General features: G+C 48.7%; 1 protein-coding gene across 6 annotated transcripts in view; it reads left to right on the top strand.

Annotated features, from left to right (window-relative positions):
- Slc24a1 (solute carrier family 24 member 1) overlaps positions 1–24,421 on the top strand; it is a 32,027-nt gene that overhangs the window by 4,482 nt on the left and 3,124 nt on the right. Inside the window, exons 2-11 of one of the 6 annotated variants that reach the window (XM_032911009.1) lie at positions 7,674–7,727; positions 8,906–9,014; positions 12,349–12,432; positions 13,299–13,390; positions 16,280–16,328; positions 16,638–16,802; positions 16,941–17,260; positions 17,952–18,041; positions 18,891–19,057; positions 20,091–20,445. In XM_032911009.1, the coding sequence (XP_032766900.1) occupies positions 7,674–7,727; positions 8,906–9,014; positions 12,349–12,432; positions 13,299–13,390; positions 16,280–16,328; positions 16,638–16,802; positions 16,941–17,260; positions 17,952–18,041; positions 18,891–19,057; positions 20,091–20,340 (1,380 nt within the window). In that variant the 3' untranslated portion in view covers positions 20,341–20,445. Of the gene's footprint in view, positions 1–7,673; positions 7,728–8,905; positions 9,015–12,348; positions 12,433–13,298; positions 13,391–16,279; positions 16,803–16,837; positions 17,261–17,951; positions 18,042–18,890; positions 19,058–20,090; positions 20,446–24,421 lie in introns of those variants that run through there. The other 5 variants (XM_032911007.1, XM_032911010.1, XM_032911011.1 and 2 more) reach the window with 5 other exon arrangements.

Below are 24,421 nucleotides of genomic sequence, written 5' to 3'. Positions count from 1 at the left end.
ATGAACAGAGTCAGGAAGGGAATCCATCCTACTCGTGAGAGGTCCACGTGCCTTTACAATCCCTGTCTCTCTCCCTCCCTCACTTTTGTCCCTCCCCCTCTCCTCTCCTCTCTTTCTTTTTTGAGACAGAGTTGTTCTGTGTAACCCTGGTTGTCCTGGTATAGACTAGGCTGCTGACCTTGATTCCAGAGATCCACCTGCCTCTGTTTCTTGAGAGCTGGAATTAAAGTTGTGCACCACCACAATTTCTTATTAAATGCTACAAAACGAGACTGTTATCCCTATCTTACATATGAGGAGACAGGGGCTCAGAGTGGGCATGTAACCTGGCCAAAGTCACACAGCTAACTGGTGATAGTGATGATGGTGAATGAGTATGTTTGGGTTTTAACTCAGGCAGCCTGTTAACTATCTCCTGATCCACGGAACTCTGCACACTGTTTATTTTTACGTACCTGGATGAAAGGCCGTGTGAGGGATACAGTTAACATCGAGGAAGAGAATCCTGTGTGGGAGCCACAAATCATGTTGCTGCTCTCGCAGGCCTTCAGTCTCCATGAATGGGGTGAGACACCACAGGCAGCAGCAGACTCCGCTAAAGCCAGGCATAAACACCTTCTGCTCTGCAAGCTGTACTATACCTCTCTTTCACAGTCCATGGCATCCTGTAGCCAGGAAGTAAATAGCTACACAGTACACCGTGAGGAAGACAAGTAGGGGCGGCCTCACCGTTATGTGCAGGCGTTCTCCCACTGGAGGGCCTTGAAATTTCACCCAGCAGGCACGGCCAGGTTTCTGAGCTGGGTCATCATGTTACATTGCATTCTGTTCTGAGCACCTAGAATCAGAGTGAAGGAGTCTCTTGGGAGCTATAATTCTAATAAAATATATTCAAGACTATTTCCAGAAAGAAACGATGTCGTATCGATCATATATATATATATATGTATTCGATATCCATATAGTAATAAGTATTTACTACTTCTTTAGTAGTGTAGCCAGATCCCCTGAGTTCTAATCTGATTCTGCTTTTCAATTAATTACTACATCTTTAGTTTTTACCTCTTCACGTCTATTTGGTGTGTGCATTACATGCTTTCATGGAGATCAGAGCCATCTCAGTAGCCCGAGGGTAGTATTTTAGAGGGTCTCTTTTGACACTTACGGCAGCACTGTCAGGTTCACGTCTACTGGACCGGTGTAAGGTGCCTTTTACGATCCCCAGTACAGCAATGGAGGTGTCTGCCCGGATGCCCCAGCCTCACTTAGCTCTCTTTGAAAAGTTATATGGGGTGTTGAAGCTCTTTATGTATTGTTTCTGGTCCAAGGTTGCAAACCTCTGGCCTCTTTAGCCATGTACACTCACAGAGAGCCAGCATTCTACAGAGGGCTCACTGGCGTCCAAGGGTGACAGGCCCTTCCTTCATTGCATGTGGACCGAGGAGCTTAGCCAGAAAGGACCAGCCAGGGACAGAAGAGCAGCCCCATGGAGTGCCAATGGCGGAAAGGGGTGTAAGGATATGAGTTCTTACAGAAACCTATCTCTACACTCCGCACCAAAGAATTCGTCAGGATGTGAGACTCTGAGGAAAAGCCTGGCACTTGGTCCTGAACACTGTGGCCTATTTTCTCCCCAGCAGGAATTTTCTCATTCAACCAGCAAGACACATCCAGGGAAAGCAGGCTTGTCTGCAGAGGAAGGTCTCCCTTTTTCCTCTGAGGGTTACTTGTCTTAAAGGATCAGATCAGTGTCCAGTATAGCCAGCTGCTTGCTGTAGAATGGAGAGCCTATGGATAGAAAGAGGCCATCTTGGCCCTTCCTACCTCTGTGGGTCCCATGCATGTTAGGTCCCAGAGAAGCTACTGTGCTCAACATGGCTCGGCTGAGGGGTGTCCTTCAACTGTTTAACTAGTCCTTGATGTCCTTCTAATTGTCAGAATAAGATGGAAACTAACTCTCTCTCTCTTTCTCTCTCTCTCTCTCTCTCTCTCTCTCTCTCTCTCTCTCTCTCTCATTGTTACAGTTCACACAGCCTCCAACACTAATCCCAGCAGAATTCTCAGTCTTTGAGTCATTTCCCCCAGCCCAGGGCTGCAGCTCAGTGGTAGAGCGCTTGCCTAATGCACACCTTTCCTTAGATAACTGGATGAAGTTTTTAGAGTTCCCCAAACGGCCAGTGCCAGCAGATGGCACAAGAAACAAATATTAATAGCATAGCATAAACATCCACACAAGCCTATTCCTGCTTGTTCTTCCCACGGATATGTGTGTGCCTGCAGAGGTGTTTCAGGCATCCATACAGCACAGTGATATTCTCTCCCATGGATCATGATGGGGTTAAATATCAAAGTAATATTCATGGTGGCGCTCTATGAAGAGCAGCATGCATTCTAGATGCTCTGCCACCCGGACCAATTAGAGAATAAACCCAACAAGCACCTGCCTAGTGAGGGGGCATAGAGATGAGAGTGGTAGTTAATAAGGGAATTTCAGAGTGTGACGGGTTACTGTGAGGAAACACACAGGGACAGGCTGATGGGGACCCTCCCTGAGGGGAACATGGGAGGCTAAAGAGTGGGTTTCAGAACTGGGCAAGCATGTCTGCAGGGAGGAAGAGCACTCTCAAAGGCTCAGGGCTGGAAGGACTGGGCACAACAGTGCCATTTGTTAGTGGTCAAGGCAGGGGGACTGGTCCAGGGCATCACTGGGGAGGGGAGGGCGCCTGGGAATTGGATGCTGAGTTTGGGTTTCATTGGAGGTATGGGAAGAGATGATCAGAGTCCAGTTTTAGAGGTTATCCCAAAACTGCTGTGTCGAGAATGAATTATAGGAGCATAGTAACAGAAGGAGGGGTAGCAGCAAGTCTGACTAGGAGCTGTTTGGAGCACCCAGCTGTACAGCTGAGTATGTGTGTTTGCACATGCATGCACACACACGCACACCATAGTCTCATCCACAAGGGATGCGTGTCACCATCCCTACTGGGCAGATCTAAAATTTACAACCTTTATAGATCTTTTCTTTGGCATAGCTAAATTTTGAGTACTACGTTTGTACTTTCAAGCCCTTATCAAATAAGATAACGGTTGTTTGAGAACAAGCTTGCAAAAATGAGGACGGTCTGAACTAAGATGACTACTAAATGACTGGTGGGCAGGTAGCAAATATACTGTGGACACACTGAACACAGATGATTCATGTCCCAGGCGGGATGGACGGGGACAGCCTGAAAGTGCATCAAGCTACTCAGAATACCATACAATTTAGAAATTACAATTTGTTCGTTTCCAGAACTTTCCACCAACTAGGTCTGGACCACAATTGAATGCAGGGCGAAACCAAGGCAAGTGAGCCTGCATCACGCATGCACACAGGTACACACATGCATGCACACAGCTGTCCGTGGAGATGTTCTGAAGAGGGTATCGTCTGAACTTGGCAACGAGGAGGGAGGGTGGGAGAAGTCTGGGATGGTGCTGAGCTTTTTGGCCTGAGCAGAGAGTGATACAGCCACAAAGAAAGAGAAGCCTGGAGGGAAAATGAAAATCAGTTCAGGAAACTCAGGAGTGGTGAGTCTGGGCTCGTCTATGGCTGCCCAGGAAGCGGTTGCACACAGGACCCTGAAGATGGGGCACCAGGTCTGGGTGTGAAGTGTGAATTTCTGCATGGTCAAGGGAGGCCCAAAGCTCTGAGAGAGAAAGAGCAGGCCACAAAAGAGCCTGTCTTATACTCTCGGCCTGTCAGGTCTGTGACACAGTGACAAATCAAAACACACTTCCTGGCTCTCCTGGAACTCAGCTTAATGGAGGAACTGGAGTTGGTCCAGCCTCTGTATCTGGTACCTGATACTTATTAAGAAGGAGAATATGAAACCACTTCTACAAAATTAGGTATGTAAGGGGAGAGAGGGCCTGTAACCTAAGCCTTATCAGCTACACAAAAAGTTTTCCTCAGTGGGGAAGATGGAGAAGTCAAAGCAGATAGTTACAGCATCGTGTGGAAATGTGTGGGACTTCTACGGCAGAGGGTAGGGAGGCCTGGCAGAGCGGGGTACAGGAGGCGGTCCTGAAGGAGTGTGGTCTTGCCACCCTGTGCTGAGGTTGGACCAGGGGAACAGGAGCCTTCTGTGAGGAGTGAGACTGCAGCTGTGCTGTGCAGAGCATGGTTCCCCGCCCCAGCAGCTGAGCACTTGAAATGAGTGCAGAGGTGTGAGATGCCCACTGAGCGCTCAGTATGCAGAAAAGAACGCAAACCGTTCAACTCCTTTATGTTGTGTTGCAGGGGAGCAGCTAGAGGACTGTGGGGATAGCTCAGTGGTAGATTGTCTGTCTGATACAGTTGATCTATGCGTTTGGTCCTTGGCACAGTAACAACAAAGTTTAGATGTGGGAGGCACTGGGTTTACGTATGTTATTTAGCTGGGTGGTGGTGGTGGCACACACCTCTAGTCCCAGCACTCAGGAGACATGCAGCCAGATCTCCATGAGTTCAAGGCCAGCCTGGTCTACAGAGTGAGTTTCAAGACAGCCAGGGCTGTCTCAGAATAAAAAGTAGGTTATTAAAATGAGTCACAGACATGGTGGCCATTTGAGAGGCAGAGGCAGGCAGATCTCTGTGTTCCAGGCCAGCCAGTGCTACACAGTAAAACACTGTCAAACCAAAGAGAACCCAGTTGTTCTCAGTGCTGCACTGAGGGTGAGCAGGAGGCTCTCTCTCTCTAGCGGGCAGTGAGGTTCTAGAACATAGAGGAGGGGCACAGTGTGATTGATGTGCTTCAAAGTCACTGTGGCTGAGGGGTGGAGAAGAGCAGAGCCGAACTCTAGAGGCTTCGCGGGTCTGGAGCAGGAGAGTGGAGGTCCAGCTGAGCAGCCCGAGCCCAGGCCTGCTGGCTCGCTGGTATGGGCTGTAAGGCAGACAGAAGAATGTGCTCACGGGCACTTCTAATTCCAGTTCCAGGGGTCCAACACTCCTTTCTGACTTTCCTGAGCACAAGGCACCCATGTGGCACAGATGCACACAAGAAGGCAAAACACACTCATTCGTATTAAACAAACCTTTTGAAAAAAGCTTGGCACAAAAGTCTGTTGATCTGAGTTTGAGTCCTGGAACCCACAAAAAATGAAAAGACAATCAACTCTGCAAAGTTGTCTTTGGACTTACAAGCACGCATGCATGCACACACACACACACGCACACACGCGCACACACATGCACACGCACAAACACACAAAGCAACAATAATAAACAAAATACAATAATTAAAAAAGGAAATGGCTGAGAATCGAGTTAGCATGTAACTCAGCATTCAAGGGGAGGCGGAGAGGGGAGGAGGTGTGGGAGAGGGGGAAAAGGGGATAACATTTGAAATGTAAATACATAAAATACCCAAGAAAAATAAAATAAAATTAAAAAAAAGGCGAGGCGGGGTTAAACAGCAAAATCATGCACTGCACCACCCCCCACCCACAAAGGACCTCAAAGCTAGACGTGCGTACTGAGACTGCCCACGAGCACACAGTTATTTTAGCTTGAGTAGATCTGAGCAGCAGAAAATCATTAGAGATGTGCACTGTGGAGCGAAGATCGGTCTCTCGGCTCTCTGTGCACAGAGCAAACCATTCTGAAATGGAGTCTGCCCCCACTTCTTTGCCTCTGTCAGACTTGATGGGAGGTCACTGGACTTGATGAACAGTGAGGTGGGTGGGACAGTGCCAACCCGTGTTGCCTGAGGCCACCTCTTTCTCGATAACTCTCGGGTGTGTCACGAAGGCATTAGAGCAGCTTATTGATCACTCAGCTTGGCTATTTCAGCCCTGTAGCATTCACTTAGACGGCCATTCACTCAAGCCTTCTCTACACACCCTTCAAAAGTCGTCACTGTGCCCACTGCAGGAAGCCTTCCTGGCGCACCTCACGCAGCAGCCCCATTTATGCCTCTTTTATCGTGACCCGTGTTCTGCTCTGCCGTGCATCTGTGTGGTATGTCTCAATTCTGAATGCAGACTCCGGGTCCTCAGTATCTTTCCTCCTCATAACCACCAACACAGTCCCTTATGCAGCACAGTGCACACCCCTAATAGCGCATGCTCAGTATAGGAGCAGAGGGACTGGACTGGATGGGAGGGTAGCCTGCGGGCAGGTGGTATTTTCAAAGCCGAACAGAGAATGAGGGTGTTCTGTTCCTGGGTGGGTCTTGGTGGCCAGTGAGGGAAGCAGAGGGACTGTAAAGATAGTCACTAAGGCTAGTGACTAAGGTTAGTGACCTTGGTGTCTAAAGATAGTGCCACGGGCCACCTGGGATTGTCTGTGCACCCTTCTTACTTTGTTGAGAGCCACAGGTCAGGGGACCAGAGATGACTATATCGAAAGTTCACTGTGTGGTAAAAACAGACAGACAGGGTTGGGGATTTAGCTCAGTGGTAGAGCGCTTGCCTAGGGAAGCGCAAGGCCCTGGGTTCGGTCCCCAGCTCCGAAAAAAAAGAACCAAAAAAAAAAAAAAAAAAACCAAAAACAGACAGACAAATGCACAGACAGACAAATGCACAGGCAGACAAATGTAGGCTCTAGGGGATGGTGGTTCACTTCAGTAAAGCACTCCATAAAGGGGGCTGAGGAAGGAGGATCACCACAAAGGTCAGCCTGGACTGGATAGTGAGTTCTAGGCTAACCTGGGCTATAAAGTACATCCATCTCTAAAAATAAATAAGATTGGACTCTAGTTGAGTAGACAATTCATATATCACCCAGATGGCATTTCAAGGCTACGAAAGCAAAGAAAATGAGTCTGGTGGGCCTCGTTTCTTCAGACTTGAGTTTCTTCTCACTCTCAGCAGGCGCTTATCTGACCCCAAGATGTGCTAATGCTGTTCAACTTTCAAGGCAAGAGTGGGATTGAGGGTAGGGTACAGCTTAAAGGGTCATGGAGAAGGCTTTATACAGAATCCACCCTGGTTTTTCTGAGCAGGAGCAAATGACATCCAGGTTAGCAGGGAGGAACAGAGAGGGCATCTTTGGCAAAGGGAAGGGGCATGGACAGAGAAAAGGAGCAGAAATTGACGAAGTGGATCCATCATCTGCTTAATAAATACATCACATCTTTATCATGTCTGTTTACATGCAAAGAAACTGGGGGAAATGCTAGGACAGAAAAGAATAGGCATCCATAAGAGATGCATAGACGGGGCTGGAGAGACAGCTCAGTGGTTAAGAGTACTGACTGTTCTTCCAGAGGTCCTGAGTTCAAATCCAGCAATCACATGGTGGCTCACATGCATCGGTAATGAGATCTAGCTCTCTCTTCTGCTGTGCAAGCATATACATAGACAGAACACCATAGACATAATAGTGGAAGAATTTAAAAAAAACAGAGAGATGCACAGAGGATGGTGACAATTAAATGGAGACCTGAAGCATGAGAAGGGAGGAACAAAAGCAGGGCAAGGAGGAGGAGGAGGAGGAGGAGGAGGAGGAGGAGGAGGAGGAGGAAGGAGGAGCCTGGGATGTGCTTTCCAGGCAGGTGACACATTTGAGACAAAAGATGGTGGGCATGTGGAGACATTTTCTGAGGTGTTTCTGGGTTGCAGGAGCACAGGTAGGACAAGTAGAGCTGAAAAGGCAGGGTCTCTCCATGACATCCTGTGATTCATCTCTTGACCTCTGTTCCCCTCTGCAGCCCAGTGATGGTGCCATTGAGGAAAATGAACAACAGGATAACAAGAAGCTGAAGGTGGGTGATGTGTGAAGCTCATCCAGCGGGGTCAATGCAGCATCCCGGTTTGAGCAGGGATGTTGCAGGGTTTCAGCATGTGCCTGAACACCAGGTTGCTATAGTCCTGATGCTGTGCAACCTGGTCAACTCAGGGAGGCCTGGGAGGCTTCTGGGAGCTACCAGGGTGACCCAGGAAGGAGCAGGATGTGTGGTGAGGGCCTCTTAGCTCCACGTGGTGCTAGTTTGGGAACTAAATTCTTAATGTCTGTCCCAGATAATCAGATTCTATATCTATAAGATGCAACTCGGACTAGAGAAACTCAAATTCTACTCTCCAATCCCAATGTTGATGGAGGCCCTATTATCGACGGCTTCAGCATATCCAGAGCTAAGGAACTAGGGGGCAGGGCCTAAGGTTTCTGAAAGACTGGCTTAAGGCACCATGTGAAAGGAATTATGGGAACTTTGAAAGGAGGCAGGGTTGGGAGTAGGGGTATGGGGACAGTGGGGCTGAAACTTCCTATATCCATTGTAACAGCCACAGCCACTAGGAGTCAGAAGAGTTCAACTGGCGTGAGATAGGAGAAAAGGGTAATCTTACAGTACTTCAGTGTGTTGCTATGAATAGGTGTGTGTCACATCTGTGTGTAGTCCAGGTGTGCCTACTTCAGTGCCTTTGAAGGCTTCTGAGGGTATAAAGTCAAAGTGGGCTCCCAGTAAGTAGACCTGGGTTTTTAGTTTGAGTCTCCCTGCTTGCCTTTGGATGTATCACCTCCCTTTGCCTGTCCTTCCTTTATGTAGATGATTCTAGTGTTGCTTATCTCTGGGCACAGAACAACATCCAAAGGGCTGTGCACGGCACCTGCCTGTGTGGATGTGGATGAGGATGTGTTTTTTAGAAAGGTTGCTTGCTGGGAGGTGCAAACCTTTCCATCACACGGTACCACTGATCCTGGTGGCCTGCTCCCTGTGGAGATTGTGGGACTCATGTAGGGTGCAGAAGGCGCTTGTCCAAGAGGAATCAAAGGAAGGACAAGAGAGAGTTGGAGGTGAAGGAAGCAGGGGCACGGGGCTAAAGATGCCCTCTCTCTGGTCTCTGTGGGAAGGAGGCAGGTTGGAGGGGAGGCTCTCCTGCAGCCCCTCCCCTGACCTGGGCAGGGACCCACTGAGGCCTGTCCGGCTCTCCCCTTGCTCAGCTCCCGTCTGTGCTGACCCGAGGGAGCAGCTCGGCCTCGCTGCACAACAGCATCATCCGCAGCACCATCTACCACCTCATGCTCCACAGCTTGGACCCCCTGGGGGAAGGTAAGCAAGGCCGCCTCACACCTGCCTGTCTTCCCCGTGCCATGCCTCCCCTCCTGCTACTGGAGAGAACTGGGGACTTGCGAATGCTAGGGACTGTGGGCTGGGATGAGGGGACAGTTATCAGAGAAGAGAGTAGGTAGTGAAAGCTAGACAGCCTGGAGGACAGGGAAAATGTAAGACCTGAGCTCACCAAGACAGAGTTACGTGGAACATGGCGGCTGGGGTCCTTAAGTAATACCCTCTTGTTTTTCTGCCTCAATGTCTCTGCCTGCAAAGTGAAGAAGGGCAGAACACAGATACCATGGCCTATTTGGATCTGTGTTGGGACAGATTTAGTGACCCACAGGGATGCTTCAGGGGTCACCTCCATAGCATCTGGCATCTCTCTTTGCTTTGTCTTCAGCTCTGGGTCCTAGGAAGCTTGCTCTCCCTATTCCGATCCAGTCAGGAGTCCTAAAGGACACCTCAGGATATGTCACAGCCATTTCTGGGGAACAGTGCACAGTGTCTAAGGTGCTGAAGTTGAACTTGACCTAGTAGCAATGGTGGAGAGTCCCATACCTCACAAGTCTGTCTGCTCACTTCCCCACAGTGCTACCCCACGTCTCTTACACCCTACTGCCTGCCTCTCAGGAACTCTTCTGTTCCCTTTGGACCCTTTCTGGCTCCCTAGTGCAGAAGTCAGCCCAAGTAAAAAGCAACTGTTAGGTATGCAGTTAGGCAAGAGAACTTCAATATGACATGAAAGAATGGGCCCCAGGAAGACCCCTGACTGGCCTTTCTGGTTAAGGGGCACATTCTCGGATCTCAGAATTGCATAAGGCCCTTGCCTACCCCTTCAGACACAGTAAGGGGCATTAAAAGTATATTGTACTAGAAAAGGCAGTGTCAAAAGAGTGTCAAGGAGCCGTGAGACCTCCCTTAGAAATTTTTCGAGGTGAGCCTGGGCAACATGGGAGAAGCCAGCCCCAAACCTCTAAGAAATATGCAGATGGGGGCAGCCTCAGGTGCTGAAGCTGGGGTGGACCTGGCCTGGCTCTCTAAGTCATGCCTAGCCATTCCCAGCAGAACCACCGACTCTAGCCAATTCCTGAAAACAAAGAACTTCTGCCTGGACTGTGGGGCTCCCGGGCCCGGCCACCTCTGTGAGTATCAGCTGCCAGCTGGCCTGCTTGTCCTAACAGGATTATGTGATGCTCGGGCCAGGCCGAGGTCAGAGGAGATTGGCACTAAGGAGATGATCCCGCCATGCTGGGTGGGGACAGGACACTTGAGGGGACAGTGCCAGAGAAGCTGGTGACCGTTGTCCCAGCCGCGACCTGGTATATGAACTGTGGGTGTGGTAAGCCATTGGCCAGTGAACGACTGTAGGTGCATCCTGGGATGCAGCTGGAGTCTGATCATTTGCCAGTGTCTCTGCCCAGGAGGGCTAGGTCCCCCAGGCCTTTGCTCCAGTCACCCCACATGTCTGTTTCCCAGGCACATTCCAGATGGCCATCCAGGTGTTTCCACCCTTCCCCGGTGGAACTTCCCAGATGCAGCTCTCTCCACAAGAGGTGATCTCTGTCCTCTGCACTCTCACCTCCCCCACCAGTTTAGTGTTTTCCTCCCTGGGCTCCCATGCTCCTCTTGTGTTCTCAGTCAGGTGTGTGGGAGAGGGCAGCAGTGAAGGAGACATCTGGGAGTGATCGGGGAAATGAGAGGCCAGGACAAGTGATGTGAGTCCCTCCAGCCAGCAGTCAACAGATGTGCCAGGGCCAGGGTGGGCCCCGCTTGCCTTCCTTTGATTATGGAAGTCCTCTGTTAAACAGGACGCTCCAGCTATTGATGGGTGCCTGGAGGGTGTGGCAGAGTTGTTCTGAAGTTCTAAGTGCCAGGACACCTTGAGGAACCAGAGTGGCCGTAGCAGTGACTCTGCAAATGAACTTCCTGCCACACCGGCAGCAGCAGCTGAACAACTTGGAGGGTTAAGAGCACAGGGATCGAGGAGGAAACGCCAGGCTGGTTTTCTCTGTGGAGGCTTCGTTCCATCTTCCTAGCATCCTTGCAGTCTGCCTGCACTCCCTTCCCCGTTAGATGATCTTCAGGGTCTCCCCCAACTCAAACCATCTAGAACTCTGGCCACTACTGCTCTCAGCCCACCACCACCACTGTTACAGTCAAAAGGTAACACAGTGACATCTAGGGGCTGTTTTAAATAAACCTGCCAACCAATTACAACTACAACCCTGGGAAGGCTCTTACAGGTGAAGTGTCTGAGGAACAGCGAGGCTGAGGAACCAGCTAGCTGGGTCAAGAGTCACACCTTAGACTCCAGCATGTGTGCCTGATGGTGTGGCTGAAGTGCTGCCGGGGTCAAGCATCCCTATCTCGTGCATCCTCAAGTCAGGGCTCTGGGCGCATCATGGTGTTGCCATTTGCAGGGAACACACAGGCTTCCTAAGTGACCCAGTGTCTGTGGACAGAGCTAGCCTGTATTTAGAAGCGGATCCATGTGGCCGTTACTTCATGTGTCCATTTGTGCCGTTGCCCTGCATGCCCTTCCCCACCCTCAGACCACACAGCTGACAGGGGGACCACCTAACCTCCCACTTCTCAGTCCATTTCTCTTCCTTCTTGACCTCCACACATGCTGCCTGACACACAGTCATGGAGGGAGAGGGGCCCATTCTGTTATTTTTTTGTGCCTGGAAGTCAGGGCAGCTATTCTGTTCTTGCCACTCTAGAGGTCTCCAATGAGATGGGAGCCCACTTGGATTCCGTGTGTCTGGGATCCAAAGGGTATGACCAAAGCTTGATCCCTGCCTGTGTTCTGCAGGAAAGGGAAGACTTAGGGGCAGCAGAGCCCTGGAACAGCCTGCACAGAATATGCTGTCCTGACTTCTAGTAGTTTGTGAAAGGTACCTTACTGCTCCCCTAGTCCAAGATGGCAAAAACGGCCCTCTGCCATCAGATCTCTTCTTCCTGGCCATCATGGACATCACTGACTGATTCTGGCAGGGGCTCTCCTACCGAATTTAGGTCAGAGGTCTCAAATGAATCATTGCTTGAAGTCATAAAGGAAATGCATCTTACAGGTTGGTCCCAAACCAGCCATATGTTTATCAGAGAGGAACTAGGGGGAGCAACTTGCCTAAGGTCATAGCCAGTTAGTGATGGCACAGGGACTCAGCCAAATTTACAGATGGGGCGCCAGCAATAGGCCTCCTGCGATCAGACCCAGACACCGCAGGCCTAGGCTAGCCTTCCAGCCCCATGGGCATAGGGAGGCACAGGGTCCTGAGAGAGCGGTCCCTGTGGTCCCAGATAAGATGTCTTCCTTTCTCCTCTGCAGCCCGCCCCTCCAAGGACAAGCAGGAGAGTTTGAATCAGGAAGCCAGAGTCCTCCCCCAGACCAAAGCAGAAAGCAGCTCAGACGGTGAGAAGATGACCAGACTGGCCACTGGCTAGGTTTCTCCTGCCTCTGCCCCTGCTCCTGTCATAGCCAGTGCAGAGCAGACACTGAGGCACATGCCAGTCAGTGCCCCTGAGGCTTTTCCTTCAGTGATTTTTCTGTGACAGGCTCCCCGTAGCTTCCTCTTTGTTCTCCTCAGATGAGGCAGACAAGGGAAGGCCAGGGGGTACCCAGATCTCACATCCTATTTCCTAAATCTCATCCCAAGTGAGACTATTTCTTCTACTCAAGGACGTTGTTGCTAGTGACTAGTTTGAAGTGAGCAGGCTTACTGAGGGAAGGGGACCTGGAGCCCAGTGACAGAAGCCTAGCAAGCGGGACAGCACTGACTCGTGGGCTCTGCACACCGGGTTTACCTGGCTCACACAGCAGCCCACAGAGGGCCATTCTTTCCATTCCATAGCCAAGAAAACCAAGGTTCAGAGAGATGACATGAATTTCCCAAAGCCACACAGCCAAGAGGTTGTTAGCTCGTAGCCAAGCTAAGCATTTCATATTGTCCAGGGCCGCCTCTCTACCGTTCTGATTTATGGCCTTAGAAGGGTTTGCTTTTGAACTCAGTGAGGTCCTTTTCAAAGGACCAGCCCTCCCTGCTTCCATTAACCCAAGTAGTTGCAGCATCCCTGATCACAATTCCAGGAAATGCCTGTGAATACAGGGCAATGCTTCCCAGATGTCCTCTCATCCTAACGTATTCAGGGGACAGGGCGAGCGTAGTTCCCAGTTCCTGAAGGCCTCCCTCGTGCTAATGCCCTATAGTCTCTCCTGCCATCTCGCAGCTGTTCCCAGAACCTGCTCAGCTCTCATCTAACCCATGTTTGTCCTTTAAGAGGAGGAGCCAGCCGAGCTCCCTGCGGTCACGGTCACTCCAGCCCCTGCTCCAGAGGACAAGGGAGATCAGGAGGAGGATCCAGGCTGCCAGGTAGGCTCTCAGCCTCTGCACAGCTGGAGGAATTTCAGAGGCCAAGGAAGGGCTTTCTGGCCAAATAATAACTACTGGAAGGCCTGAAATCCTGTTTATCCCTGTGGGGCGAACCACGCCCCTTCTCTGAAGTCATTTGAAAAAAACAATGCACACAGTTTCCAGAAGCAGAAAGCTCATGACAGCACCCCAGTGTGGGATAATATGTATCTCAGGGTGTGTATGAATAGTCACATGTTATCAGAACATAAGGAATTGTTAGTGTGCCAGCCAAGCAACGGAAGGCTGAGTCCAGACTGCCCCAGACCACCGGTGGCTTGAAGAACAGGAAGAGTGTTGCTGGGTGAGAGGCCCTTCACTGTTGCTGTACTCCCCTCATCCGTAGCTTCCTAAGACTCAGCGCCACTTTGCCTTGAGACAGTCTTCTTCCAGCACTCTCTGGCCAGGCTCATTTTATATTCATGTTTTTCAACCACGGGTCTTGTTCCCTCTCTCTAGAGCCCCTCTCTCTCCATCCCTAGATAGCCTTATGTAGCCTGGTATGGGTAGAAAGCTCCCTTGTCTGTGAGGTTTCCCCGACACCCCAGAATCCAAATGCTCATGGGATGTTGCACTTGACATGGGATTTCCACAGCTGCTTCCTGCTTTCTGAGCCTCACCTGGTTCCCCTACCAGGTGGCGAGGTTCCAGAAGGCAGCATCCAAATCTGAGCCATCTCAGCCTCCACCTCGGAGGGAAACATCCTGCCTGTATTCAATACGGGTTAAGTGACTGGCAATAAACAGACCCTAAGTTTGCAAGTTCTAGCCTTGCTTTTCCTGGTCAGCACGCGGAGGCACACATTTTTCCTCATCCACAGTCGGGCGGTTTTGGTGCCTTCCGGTATGTGAGCACCAAGCAGGCCCATTGTGGCCAACTCGTGGGAAAAGGAGCGAGAGGAGGATGCAGAAGCATCTGGAGCCTCAGCCCAGGAAATAAAGTTGAGCCTCACAAGGAGCCAGGTAGAGGCCGAGGAAGGCTCCCATGACTCTGTTTGCTGCCCTTCCTCCCTGTTTTCCCTGCGTGCAGATGCTATGCCTGGTTTTAACCCTAAACTACTAGTCTAGCCCTCTAGTCCATAGGGACCAACCAGTGACCAGTCTTAGAATCTGTTCATCCTAAGTCACAGGTCGGGGATCTGGTGCATAACCAGGCAGCTGGGGTCCTGGGAAAATGGATGCCCTCACCGCAACACAGAAGGGAGCTGCTGTTCACCTGTTAGCATGCATTCCTAGTAAGATCCCAAAGTAACTATTCTGGGAGCCAGGGAAGGTGGTACAGCTGGTGGCCTCATACCTAATGACTTAAATGAACGACCATCTCAGGAAGCCTGCTCCTGCTCAGGGCCAGAGGAGAGAGGCAGGGCTGATTGCAGACAAATCCTTTCACTCCTCATTGCTGATTCGAAGCCCAGGCATGTTCAGAGAGTAACGCTTTGCTTCTTCATCTGATTCTCAACTCCTGTTGCATATTAGGAGAATATGGAAAAACTTTAAAAAGTTGTTCCCTGCCTACCCATTGAGTCAGTATGCCCAGGGCAGGTCCTCCAGTATCCTGGCTTAAGAAATTTCTAGGCAGACCGGGCACGATGGAGTGTGCATTTAATCCAAGCACCCAGGAGGCACATACAGGCCTATCTCTGTGAGTTCAAGGCTAACCTGGTCTTCAAACTGAATTTTATGTCTGCCAGGGCTGCACAGAGAGACCCTATCTCAAACAAACAAACAAAAAAACAAAAAACAAAAACAAAAAACCGAAATGAAACAAAACAACAACAACAAAAACCCAAAAACCTTGCTCAAGGGAATAGACTATCATGTTACAGGTCATTTCAGATTTGGGACCATCAAAATTAGTGGCTTTTAGTGTGTAGGACAATGAGCATGCGAGTTACACATGATCTCTTCCATCTCAGAGGTGCTAAGTCAGCTGATATGGGTAAAGCCAGAAATCTGCATTTCTAATAAGATCCCTAAGATAACAGTTTTGGAAGCCAAGGTTTCTTCAGACTTGGGGTGTTAGTTTGGTGGTCAAGAGGTTGAGAATTGAACTAGAGATATTTAAATCCTGATGCCATCACGTACAAACTGTAGACCATGGGCAATTTCCTCTACCCTAGTTTCTCCACTAGTAAGATGGGTGCAATTCTATGTATTGCTGGGACCATGAAATGAAGAAAATGCTATTCCTGACATCATTTACTATTGTGCCTGACATGCAAGAATGTGCAACAGCTAGGTGCATGTACCGGCATCGTCCACACAGTGTAGGAGTTTGCGAGTTCAGTAGACTCAGCAAAGTGTTGTGTCTGGCAAAGCAGCAGGCCATACTAGGCAATGTGGAAGGCTGGTACCTAGGACAGGGGAGGAGATAGTCTTGTTCCAGTGTGCGTAGTTCAGCTTGGATGTTCCACCCATGGTATGGCTAACTAGAACAAGTTCATCTAGCAGTGGCAGCCTCTAAGCCATAGCACACAGAAAGCTTCAGCTCAGGAAGGCGCTGTCCTGTGGAAGAGTCCTTAGGTGTGCTGCATATGTCTCCCAAGAGTAAACTGTGTGGTGACGGTGCTTTGATACAGATATTGACTTCAAACTCGCCGATGCTGTTCAAGGTGGAGATGCTGCTTTAGATGATGAGTTTTCCAGCCTTGGAAGTAGCCAAAAAAAAAAAAAAAAAAAGCTGGATGACTACTGGGCAGGCATGGCATGATGGGAAGTTTGCTGGGCCAGTTTTCTCCCCTGGATATTTAACTGTTCAGATGCTCTCTGACAGAATTAAAACAGGGAACAAGTGGGATGACCATCAGACAGAGATGCTGCCGGCCATTAATCTGCTCTCTTTGGATTGTAGGAAGATGTGGATGAGGCTGAACACAGAGGAGACATGACAGGTGAAGAGGGTGAAAGGGAAACCGAGGCAGAAGGAAAAAAAGATGAAGAAGGGGAAACTGAGGCAGAAAGGAAAGAAGATGATCAAGAAGAAGAAACTGAGACAGAAGGGAAAGAGAAACAAGAAGGGGAAGTTGAGGCAGAAGGAAAAGATGAACAAGAAGGGGAAACTGAGGAAGAAGGAAAAGAAGTTGAACATGAAGTGGAAACTGAGGCAGAAAGAAAAGAAGATGAACAAGAAGGGGAAACTGAGGCAGAAGGAAAAGAAGCTGACCATGAAGGGGAAACTGAGGCAGAAGGAACAGAAGCTGACCATGAAGGGGAAACTGAGGCAGAAGGAACAGAAGCTGACCATGAAGGGGAAACTGAGGCAGAAGGAACAGAAGCTGACCATGAAGGGGAAACTGAGGCAGAAGGAAAAGAAGCTGACCATGAAGGGGAAACTGAGGCAGAAGGAAAAGTTGAACACGAGGGGGAAACCGAGGCAGGAGAAAAAGATGAGCATGAAGGGGAAACTGAGGCAGAAGGAAATGTTGAACATCAAGGGGAAACTGAGGCAGAAGGAAAAGTTGAACATGAGGGGGAAACCGAGGCAGGAGAAAAAGATGAGCATGAAGGGCAAAGTGAAACCCAAGCAGACCACACTGAGGTGAAAGATGGTGAGGGTGAAGCAGAAGCCAATGCTGAAGATCAATGTGAGACCACCCAAGGTGAGAAAGGTGCAGACGGTGGAGGGGGAAGTGATGGAGGGGACAGTGAAGAAGAGGAGGATGAGGAGGATGAAGAGGAGGAGGAAGAGGAGGAAGAGGAGGAAGAGGAGGAGGAAAGTGAGGAGCCTCTGTCCTTGGAATGGCCTGAGAGCAGGCAGAAGCAGGCCATCTACCTCTTCCTCCTGCCCATCGTGTTCCCACTGTGGCTGACAATACCTGATGTACGGAGGCAGGTGAGAGCTGTGTCCCAGGCCCGCTCTGGCTCTGAGAGGCCTCTACGTAGAAGGCTGGGGAACCTAGCTGGATGGACTTCACCGTGAGGATGTGGGTGGGACTGTAGCTCTGCAGGGGTCAGTGCACCATACCTGAGTCAGGAGCTGGAGACCTGAGGTGTGCCCTGAGTCTGACACAGTAAACAGTGTGGACCAGTCCCTCATGGATTCCAATCTCAGTACTCTGATCTTAGTGTGGGAATGATGGCCTTGAACCCCACCCAGAGTTCAAAGAGGTAGTCTGAAAACCTGGCTTGATAATGGCTATTTCTCCACAGACACTCTCTCTGTGGGGAAATAATACAACCCACTCAAAGCCCAGAGAGAAGTGGGGCAGTGGGAAGTGCAAAAGCCAAATTCAAGTACTTAGCTGGGTGTGGTTCTAGAGCAAGTCCATTAGCAATCTCCTGCCTGGTCCTGCTGAATGCGTCTGACAAGCCAGGCTCCTGTACTTCTTTTCTTATTGATTTTTCTTGTTGATTTGCTCCAGGGGCTCCCTGGGGACAGGGCCACGGCTCCATGCACACTGCTCCCAATCTTCCTCATGATTACGCATCCATTGGACCTTGTCACGTTTTGGGGTTCCCTCAGAGAGGAGCCAAAGGCCAGTAGCCCCTGCAACTTATTTCTCTTCCCTTTGCAACCCCTACAGGAGGCCAGGAAGTTTTTTGTCATCACCTTCCTGGGATCCATCATCTGGATAGCCATGTTCTCATACCTCATGGTGTGGTGGGCTCACCAGGTGAGTGGACAGTAGCTCAGCCTTCCACCAGCAGGTCCTAGCATTTGCCATCTAAGATGTGTCTCCTGGATCCAGGACTGTCAGGATCCAGGGCGGCTGGGGTTCCCACGCTGTTTGTAAAGTCTTTTTAAAAGTAGACTTCCATGCCACCAAATGCTTTTTTTGTCCTAACTGATATTCAACTATATTATGGCACAGTAGACCCTTCACATCCGGATTCCAGTGGGTCAGGCTGGCCGGACTCATAGACTGGTGAAATCCCTTCCCTCACTGAGTCAGCTCGATGGCATCATGCCAGTCTTCCTCTGCCTGAGGACCACGAGATTCTGTGTTCTGTCCAGAACTTAGCACACAGCCACAATGTCTGGCTTTTCTCTAGGCTAAGCATATGGGAAGTACTGTCCAAACTTCTGTCTGCAGCCTGGCTTAGCTCCCAGTGCACAGCATAGCTCACGTGGCCAGGAAAGAAATGTTGACAGAGCAGACTATTGAAGGGGCAGTTCTTTGGGCATGAAGAGTTGTTAGAGTTGGGATGACAGTGAAGGACACATCTGGTATCATTAGACTTTTAGAGCCCTCAGTGAAGAGCTGTGTGGTTCCCTGCAGCCTGAGGCAGGGGCCTGGCTCTTTTATCACCCACCCCATACCCATTCCTGTCCTGCAGAGGGCATGTTTGGAGCCTCAGTGCTTTGATTACAAAGTAGTATGTCACTGGTGCTGTACAGTCTGGTTTTCCTCCTGGGGTTGCCATGGTGTCACTGGTGCTGTAAACTCTGGTTTTCCACCTGGGGTTGCCATGGTTTCCATTGGGGTTGCCATGGTTTCTCATCACTGTTGCTGTTTTACCAGGTTGGTGAAACCATTGGGATTTCTGAAGAGATTATGGGTTTGACGATCCTAGCGGCAGGCACTTCAATTCCTGACCTCATCACCAGTGTGATCGTTGCCCGGAAAGGCCTGGGAGATATGGCCGTGTCAAGCTCGGTGGGCAGTAACATATTTGATATCACAGTGGGGTGAGTGGTGATGATAATTTCTAAGGCGTATTCAGAATAACTAGAAACTGCATCGCTCCCTTGCCGGGTTTTCTTTGTTCATTATAGATGCAACAAAAGGGCGTTTGTACGGTTAGTCCTTACGAGGCAATGGAGTATCCTCCCTCCATTCGCCATGGCCTTAAATTCGCTGACTGGACTTTACAGATGAATTGAGATGTGAGGTCCATCCATTCTATTTCCCAATACAAGAGAATACTGTCCTTTAAGGAGGTAGAGCAGGGTCTTGGGCCGTGTCACTCCTTCTCCTTCGTATGTGGGCTCCTGCTAGCTCAGAGGAATGAGGAGGTTTGTAGAAACAACAACTATCCCACCCTCCTGTTTAACCACCCCCTCCCTGCCCCCTAGTTTCACAGTGCCTTCAGAGCACCTGGGTCACTTTCATTTACCTGGTCATGTCTTGTATTTGGTTATTTTGCCCGGAATGTGTGTGTGTGTGGCTATTAGGGAGAGGCAGTAGGCGGTGTAGGTATCAGAAAGATCTGATCACTAAAGAAAATTTATCCTGAGGTAGGCCTTAATCATAAAAACTGAGAAACTAGTCCCACACTGACTAGGGTTAGTCCTATATATGTCGCTAAACATTCAGGGGTGTGGGTAGGGATGGAAGTGTGGGCAGGAATGGGGTTGGAGGGGATGGGGTGGGGTGGGGGTGGAGGTATCAGACTCAGGGCATTTTTTAACTGTTTTTTGGGGACTCAGTCTCACTGGTCCAGGCTAGACTAAAATTGAGCGTCCTCAGTGCCTAGTGCTATGCTAACATGCCCAGCTCAGAGCACTTGTCTTAACCTAGGCCCTCAGGGACAAGCTTTGAGCCCTCTGCCAAGAGCTTGTTTCTCTAACCTGCATTTCCTCATGATTTGAGGTTAATGCTTCTCCTTCATCCTGTGAGTGTGAACATAAGAGCTCTGAAAACCGTAAGACACCACTCACCCTAATCAAGCGCCAGGGGCGTTACAACATGGCCACCATTCATGCTGGTTTTCTTTTGTAGCCTGCCTGTCCCCTGGCTCCTGTTCTCTCTCATCAATGCGCTGCAGCCTGTTCCTGTCAGCAGCAACGGCCTGTTCTGTGCCATTGTCTTGCTGTTTCTCATGCTCCTGTTTGTTATCTTCTCAATCGCTTCGTGTAAATGGAGAATGAACAAGATCCTGGGCTTCACCATGTTCCTTCTTTACTTTGTGTTCCTGGTGATCAGTGTGATGTTAGAAGATCGAATCATATCCTGTCCTGTATCTGTCTGATTCAGTCACGGATGCTCGAGATGGACAGAGAGCAGAAGACCTGGCTGGAAGTTACTGTCCGTCTTACCACACCAATCAAATAATAAACACGATCAGGAATGTGAAGTGGGCAGCTTAGACCCTCAGAAGTGACTGTCACCATGACTGAGGCTTCTCTTTCCAAACACCTGAGCTTCTAGTGGATTAAGAACATTAGCTTGGGAGGGAGAGCTCCTACCACTCAGACAAGCAGCTGTCATGCAGTCAGAGGGCTTCCCGTATGAGACCTGGGGTTAGGGCTGGGATGGCAGAAATAAGACAAGCACCCTTGCTCACGATCCCCTGGTCACCCCTGAGGAGCCATGGTGCAGCATGCAGGTATCGAAGGCTTGTTCTCCCTAACACTGCCCTAAACACACCCTGTTGCACACGAGCTATTCCTCCTGGTGATGCCGCATCAGGTTTGCTGTCATTATGAGTTCAGTTAATGAGTTTAAGAAGAGAAGGCTTGGGGGCGGGGGCAGACATAGATTTATCACTCTACCCCACAGTCCTGTAAAAATGCACGCCAATGTTTTCTGTGTTAAAAGGAAATTAAAACAGAAAGCAGCCCAGGGAATGAAAGTCTATACTTTGGCTTGAATTGGAGGCAGAGATTTGAGAAAGAAAACTACCCTTAGGGCTATTTAAACATATGCACTTACTGGAAAATCTGCATTCGTTTTGTCTCCATCACCGGTCACTTCAAAGGATTAGATATTCTGTCTCAGCTGCCCTTGGGCATGTTCCTGCCCAGGAGTGACAACTGTCACGAAAGAGTCAAAGGGATGCATTTGCAGAGGGCCGAGTCTGGCTTATGCATGAAGACATCTAGGGCTCAGTGCTATGCTTGTATGCCAATCTAGATCAGATTGTAAAGCAAGAAGCCTAGTCCTTTGACTAGTTTATCAGTGGGTCTTAAAACAGTTTACACAGGAGAAATTTCAAAGATGATTAGCACAATGATGACACAGCAGAAAGGAGAGTACTGCTTGCTATGCTGACCAGGCTGGCCTTGGATTCACAGACCTACTTGCCCCTGCCTCCTGAGTGCTGGGATTGGAAGGATGGCCACTACATCTGGTTATCTACTTTTAAGGTCACAAAGGACACCTTAAAAAAAGTCATGGTTAAATATTTTCTATGAAGTTCCTTATGCTTGCGTATTAAATACCTTTGGCCGCCGCTTTTACTAGAATCAAGCTGAGGAGAATGTTAGAAATGCAACTTTCATGTCTTTGGTTTCAGAGCACAAGGAGCAGAAGTGTCTGCAGATTATGCTGCAAATGACGCCATAGACACCAGGAGTGGTGGGGTAGCCTGCGAAAAGATAGGAGGACAGATGAGAAAGGAAAGCAATGGGTCATTCTGGTGTTGGAGGGTGGAGGTATTCAAGCATTCATCTTTTAAGATGGGCTGTACTTCTTCAAAATTCCCATTTTTTTGGAAGTAACTTTTATTAAATTTCAATGAAAACTGTGGGTCCACTGGTATTTTATTTTACAAACATGGGTGCAGTTACCCCATCTTTAGGTCATCTGGAGAGAAAGCTCAAGAGAAGACTGATAAAGAACATATTATGTTCAAATTCCATACTGTGTGCGTGCAGGTGTATTTGCAAATGTGGAGCTAGGCACTGGGTGTCTTTCTTGCTCACTTCCTACTTTTTGAGATGAGATCTCCCTTTGAGCCTCAAACTTGACAATTAAGCAAGATAGACATACTCAGCCCTGCTCAGAGCTCTATTTCTCTGCCTCCCCTGCACTGGGATTCTAAGCACCTGCCTTTTATGTAGGTGGTGGGGATCAAACTCAGTCCTCATGCTCGCTGTATGAAGAGTTCATATTCTTAATTCTTCTTCCTGGTGCTACTTTTCTGTGGGGCCTCCACAGGCCATAGCAGAACAGGAAAGGCCAATCCCATAGAAAGGAGAGGCTAACACCAAAATGCTGGACACCCTCCTGTTGTCAGCAGCCAGCTCCAGCTTGCCTCAAAGATGTTACCTTGCCAACAGCCAAAGGTGCTTATGAGACTGGGTGATGGAGGGTGAGATATTCCACGATTACAAAACCATGTAATGATTAAAACTAACAGGAATTATCTTGCATTCTTTCCTTTGCCTAGAAAATAGCTCCCATCACTTCATGCTGTGACAGGAAAAGACAAGTAAAAAAGATGGGGCTGGAGAGATGGCTCAGTGGTTAAGAGCACTGACTGCTCTTCCAGAGGTCCTGAGTTCAATTCCCAGCAACCACATGGTGGCTCACAACCATCTATCAGGTGTAAATGCAGACAAATCACGCCTACATTTAAAATAAATAAGTAAATAAATTTTAAAGAAGAAAAGAAAAGCTGGGTTTTGACAGATGAGTGGGAGATTCACTGGGGCAAGAAAATACTTCAGGAGCACAGAAAATGTATGTAACTTTAGTTTGTTTTTTTACTTACATATATGTGCGTTTGTGTTTGAGTGTATGCCACATGTATGTAGGTGCCTGCAAAGGTCAGAAGAGTGATCAGATTCTTTACAGCTGGAGTTATAGGCAGTTGTGAGCCTCCTGATGTGGGTGCTAGGAACTGACTTTGAGTCATCTCAGAAAGTAGCAAGTGCTCTAACCACTGAGCTAACTCTCCAGCCTCTAAATATTGAAATTATATATATATATATAAAATAGTGGAGATTAAATCTAAGACAGTGGTTCTCAACCTGTCTAATCCTAATACCCTTTAATACACTGTGGTGACCCCCAAGCATAAAATTGTTTTCATTGTTACTTCATAACTGTAATTTTGCTGCTGTTAGGAATTGCAATGTAAATATCTGTGTTTTCCAATGGTCTCAGGTGACCACTCAGGTGAAAGGCAGAGGCAGGACCACTGGGTTTTATCCCTTACAATGTTGTGTGTGTATGCATACATGTGTGGTTGCATGTATGCTAATGTGTGTGTGCTCACACACGTGCATGCAGCTGTAAAGGTCAGAAGATGGTGTTGGATCTCCTGGAGCTGGAGAGGGTGCCACCTGCTATGGACATGGGATCTGAACTTGGGTCCTGCAGGAGAGCAGTAAGCGCTCTTAACTGAGGAGCCTCCTCTCAAGCCTCAATTTGTGTGACTTCTAAAAGAACCAATTAAATTTAAGATACATATATATATGACGTATAAATATATATATAAATTGATATATATATGTATATATGTATATATATAAATTTATAAAAGCATGCCCTTTAAAAAGAGATGAACTAGTGTGCTACTATGCCAAGATAATACTGAGATGGCCTCTCGTTTGAGAGCAAATGATGTGGAATTACACGAAGCAGGTCCCACTTCATTCTTTGAGTCTAGAAGTCTGGGCTGTCACAGGTAGGAGTGTGAACTGGGGCTGCAGGGTGTCCTCTCCCTCCCCCTGCAGTTACAGTTCCTTGATGTCCTAGTAAGAGATATTTCTAACACTATGAAGGACTTCCTGGTTAAATGGGTTAAAACTTTATATAACGGGTTGGGGATTTAGCTCAGTGGTAGAGCGCTTGCCTAGCATGCGCAAGGCCCTGAGTTCGGTCCCCAGCTCCGGAAAAAAAAAAATTAAAAAAAAAAAACTTTATATAACGAACTAAAATATACTTATTTGAAAATTGGTATGTTTTGAAATGGCTACTGTATATATTTAGAACATTATATTGTATTGTCACCAACAGATCTGAAAAGTTTTTTTTAATAACACTGTCTATAGCAGAATTCTTGTTTATTTAACAAATGAGTTCTGAGGGGGCAGGGAATGAAATTTATATTGAAAAGTATAGGTTGGTAGATACATTGAAATAAGTGGCTGTCCTTATCTGCAGTCACAGCCTGTAAGTGCTGTGGGATTGGCCCCTATGAAGCATGCCCATCCTTAGGGGGTCGCTGGGAGGATGTCCATGCCTAAGTTAGCCTGCCAGGCCAAAGCTGTGCTTCTGGTCTTCAGGTCCTTTCCTGTGACTAGTGAGTAGAAGCCGACATGTTTCCTTTATAGACTGTCCACCAGTCACTACAGTGAAAGAGACTCATTTGGAAAAAACTC

The sequence above is a fragment of the Rattus rattus genome, chromosome 8, assembly GCF_011064425.1.
Source record: "Rattus rattus isolate New Zealand chromosome 8, Rrattus_CSIRO_v1, whole genome shotgun sequence".
NCBI classification, from domain to species: Eukaryota; Metazoa; Chordata; class Mammalia; order Rodentia; family Muridae; genus Rattus; species Rattus rattus.
The sequence above is the reverse complement of the archived record's forward strand: the minus strand, read 5'-3'. Positions and strand labels throughout refer to the sequence as shown.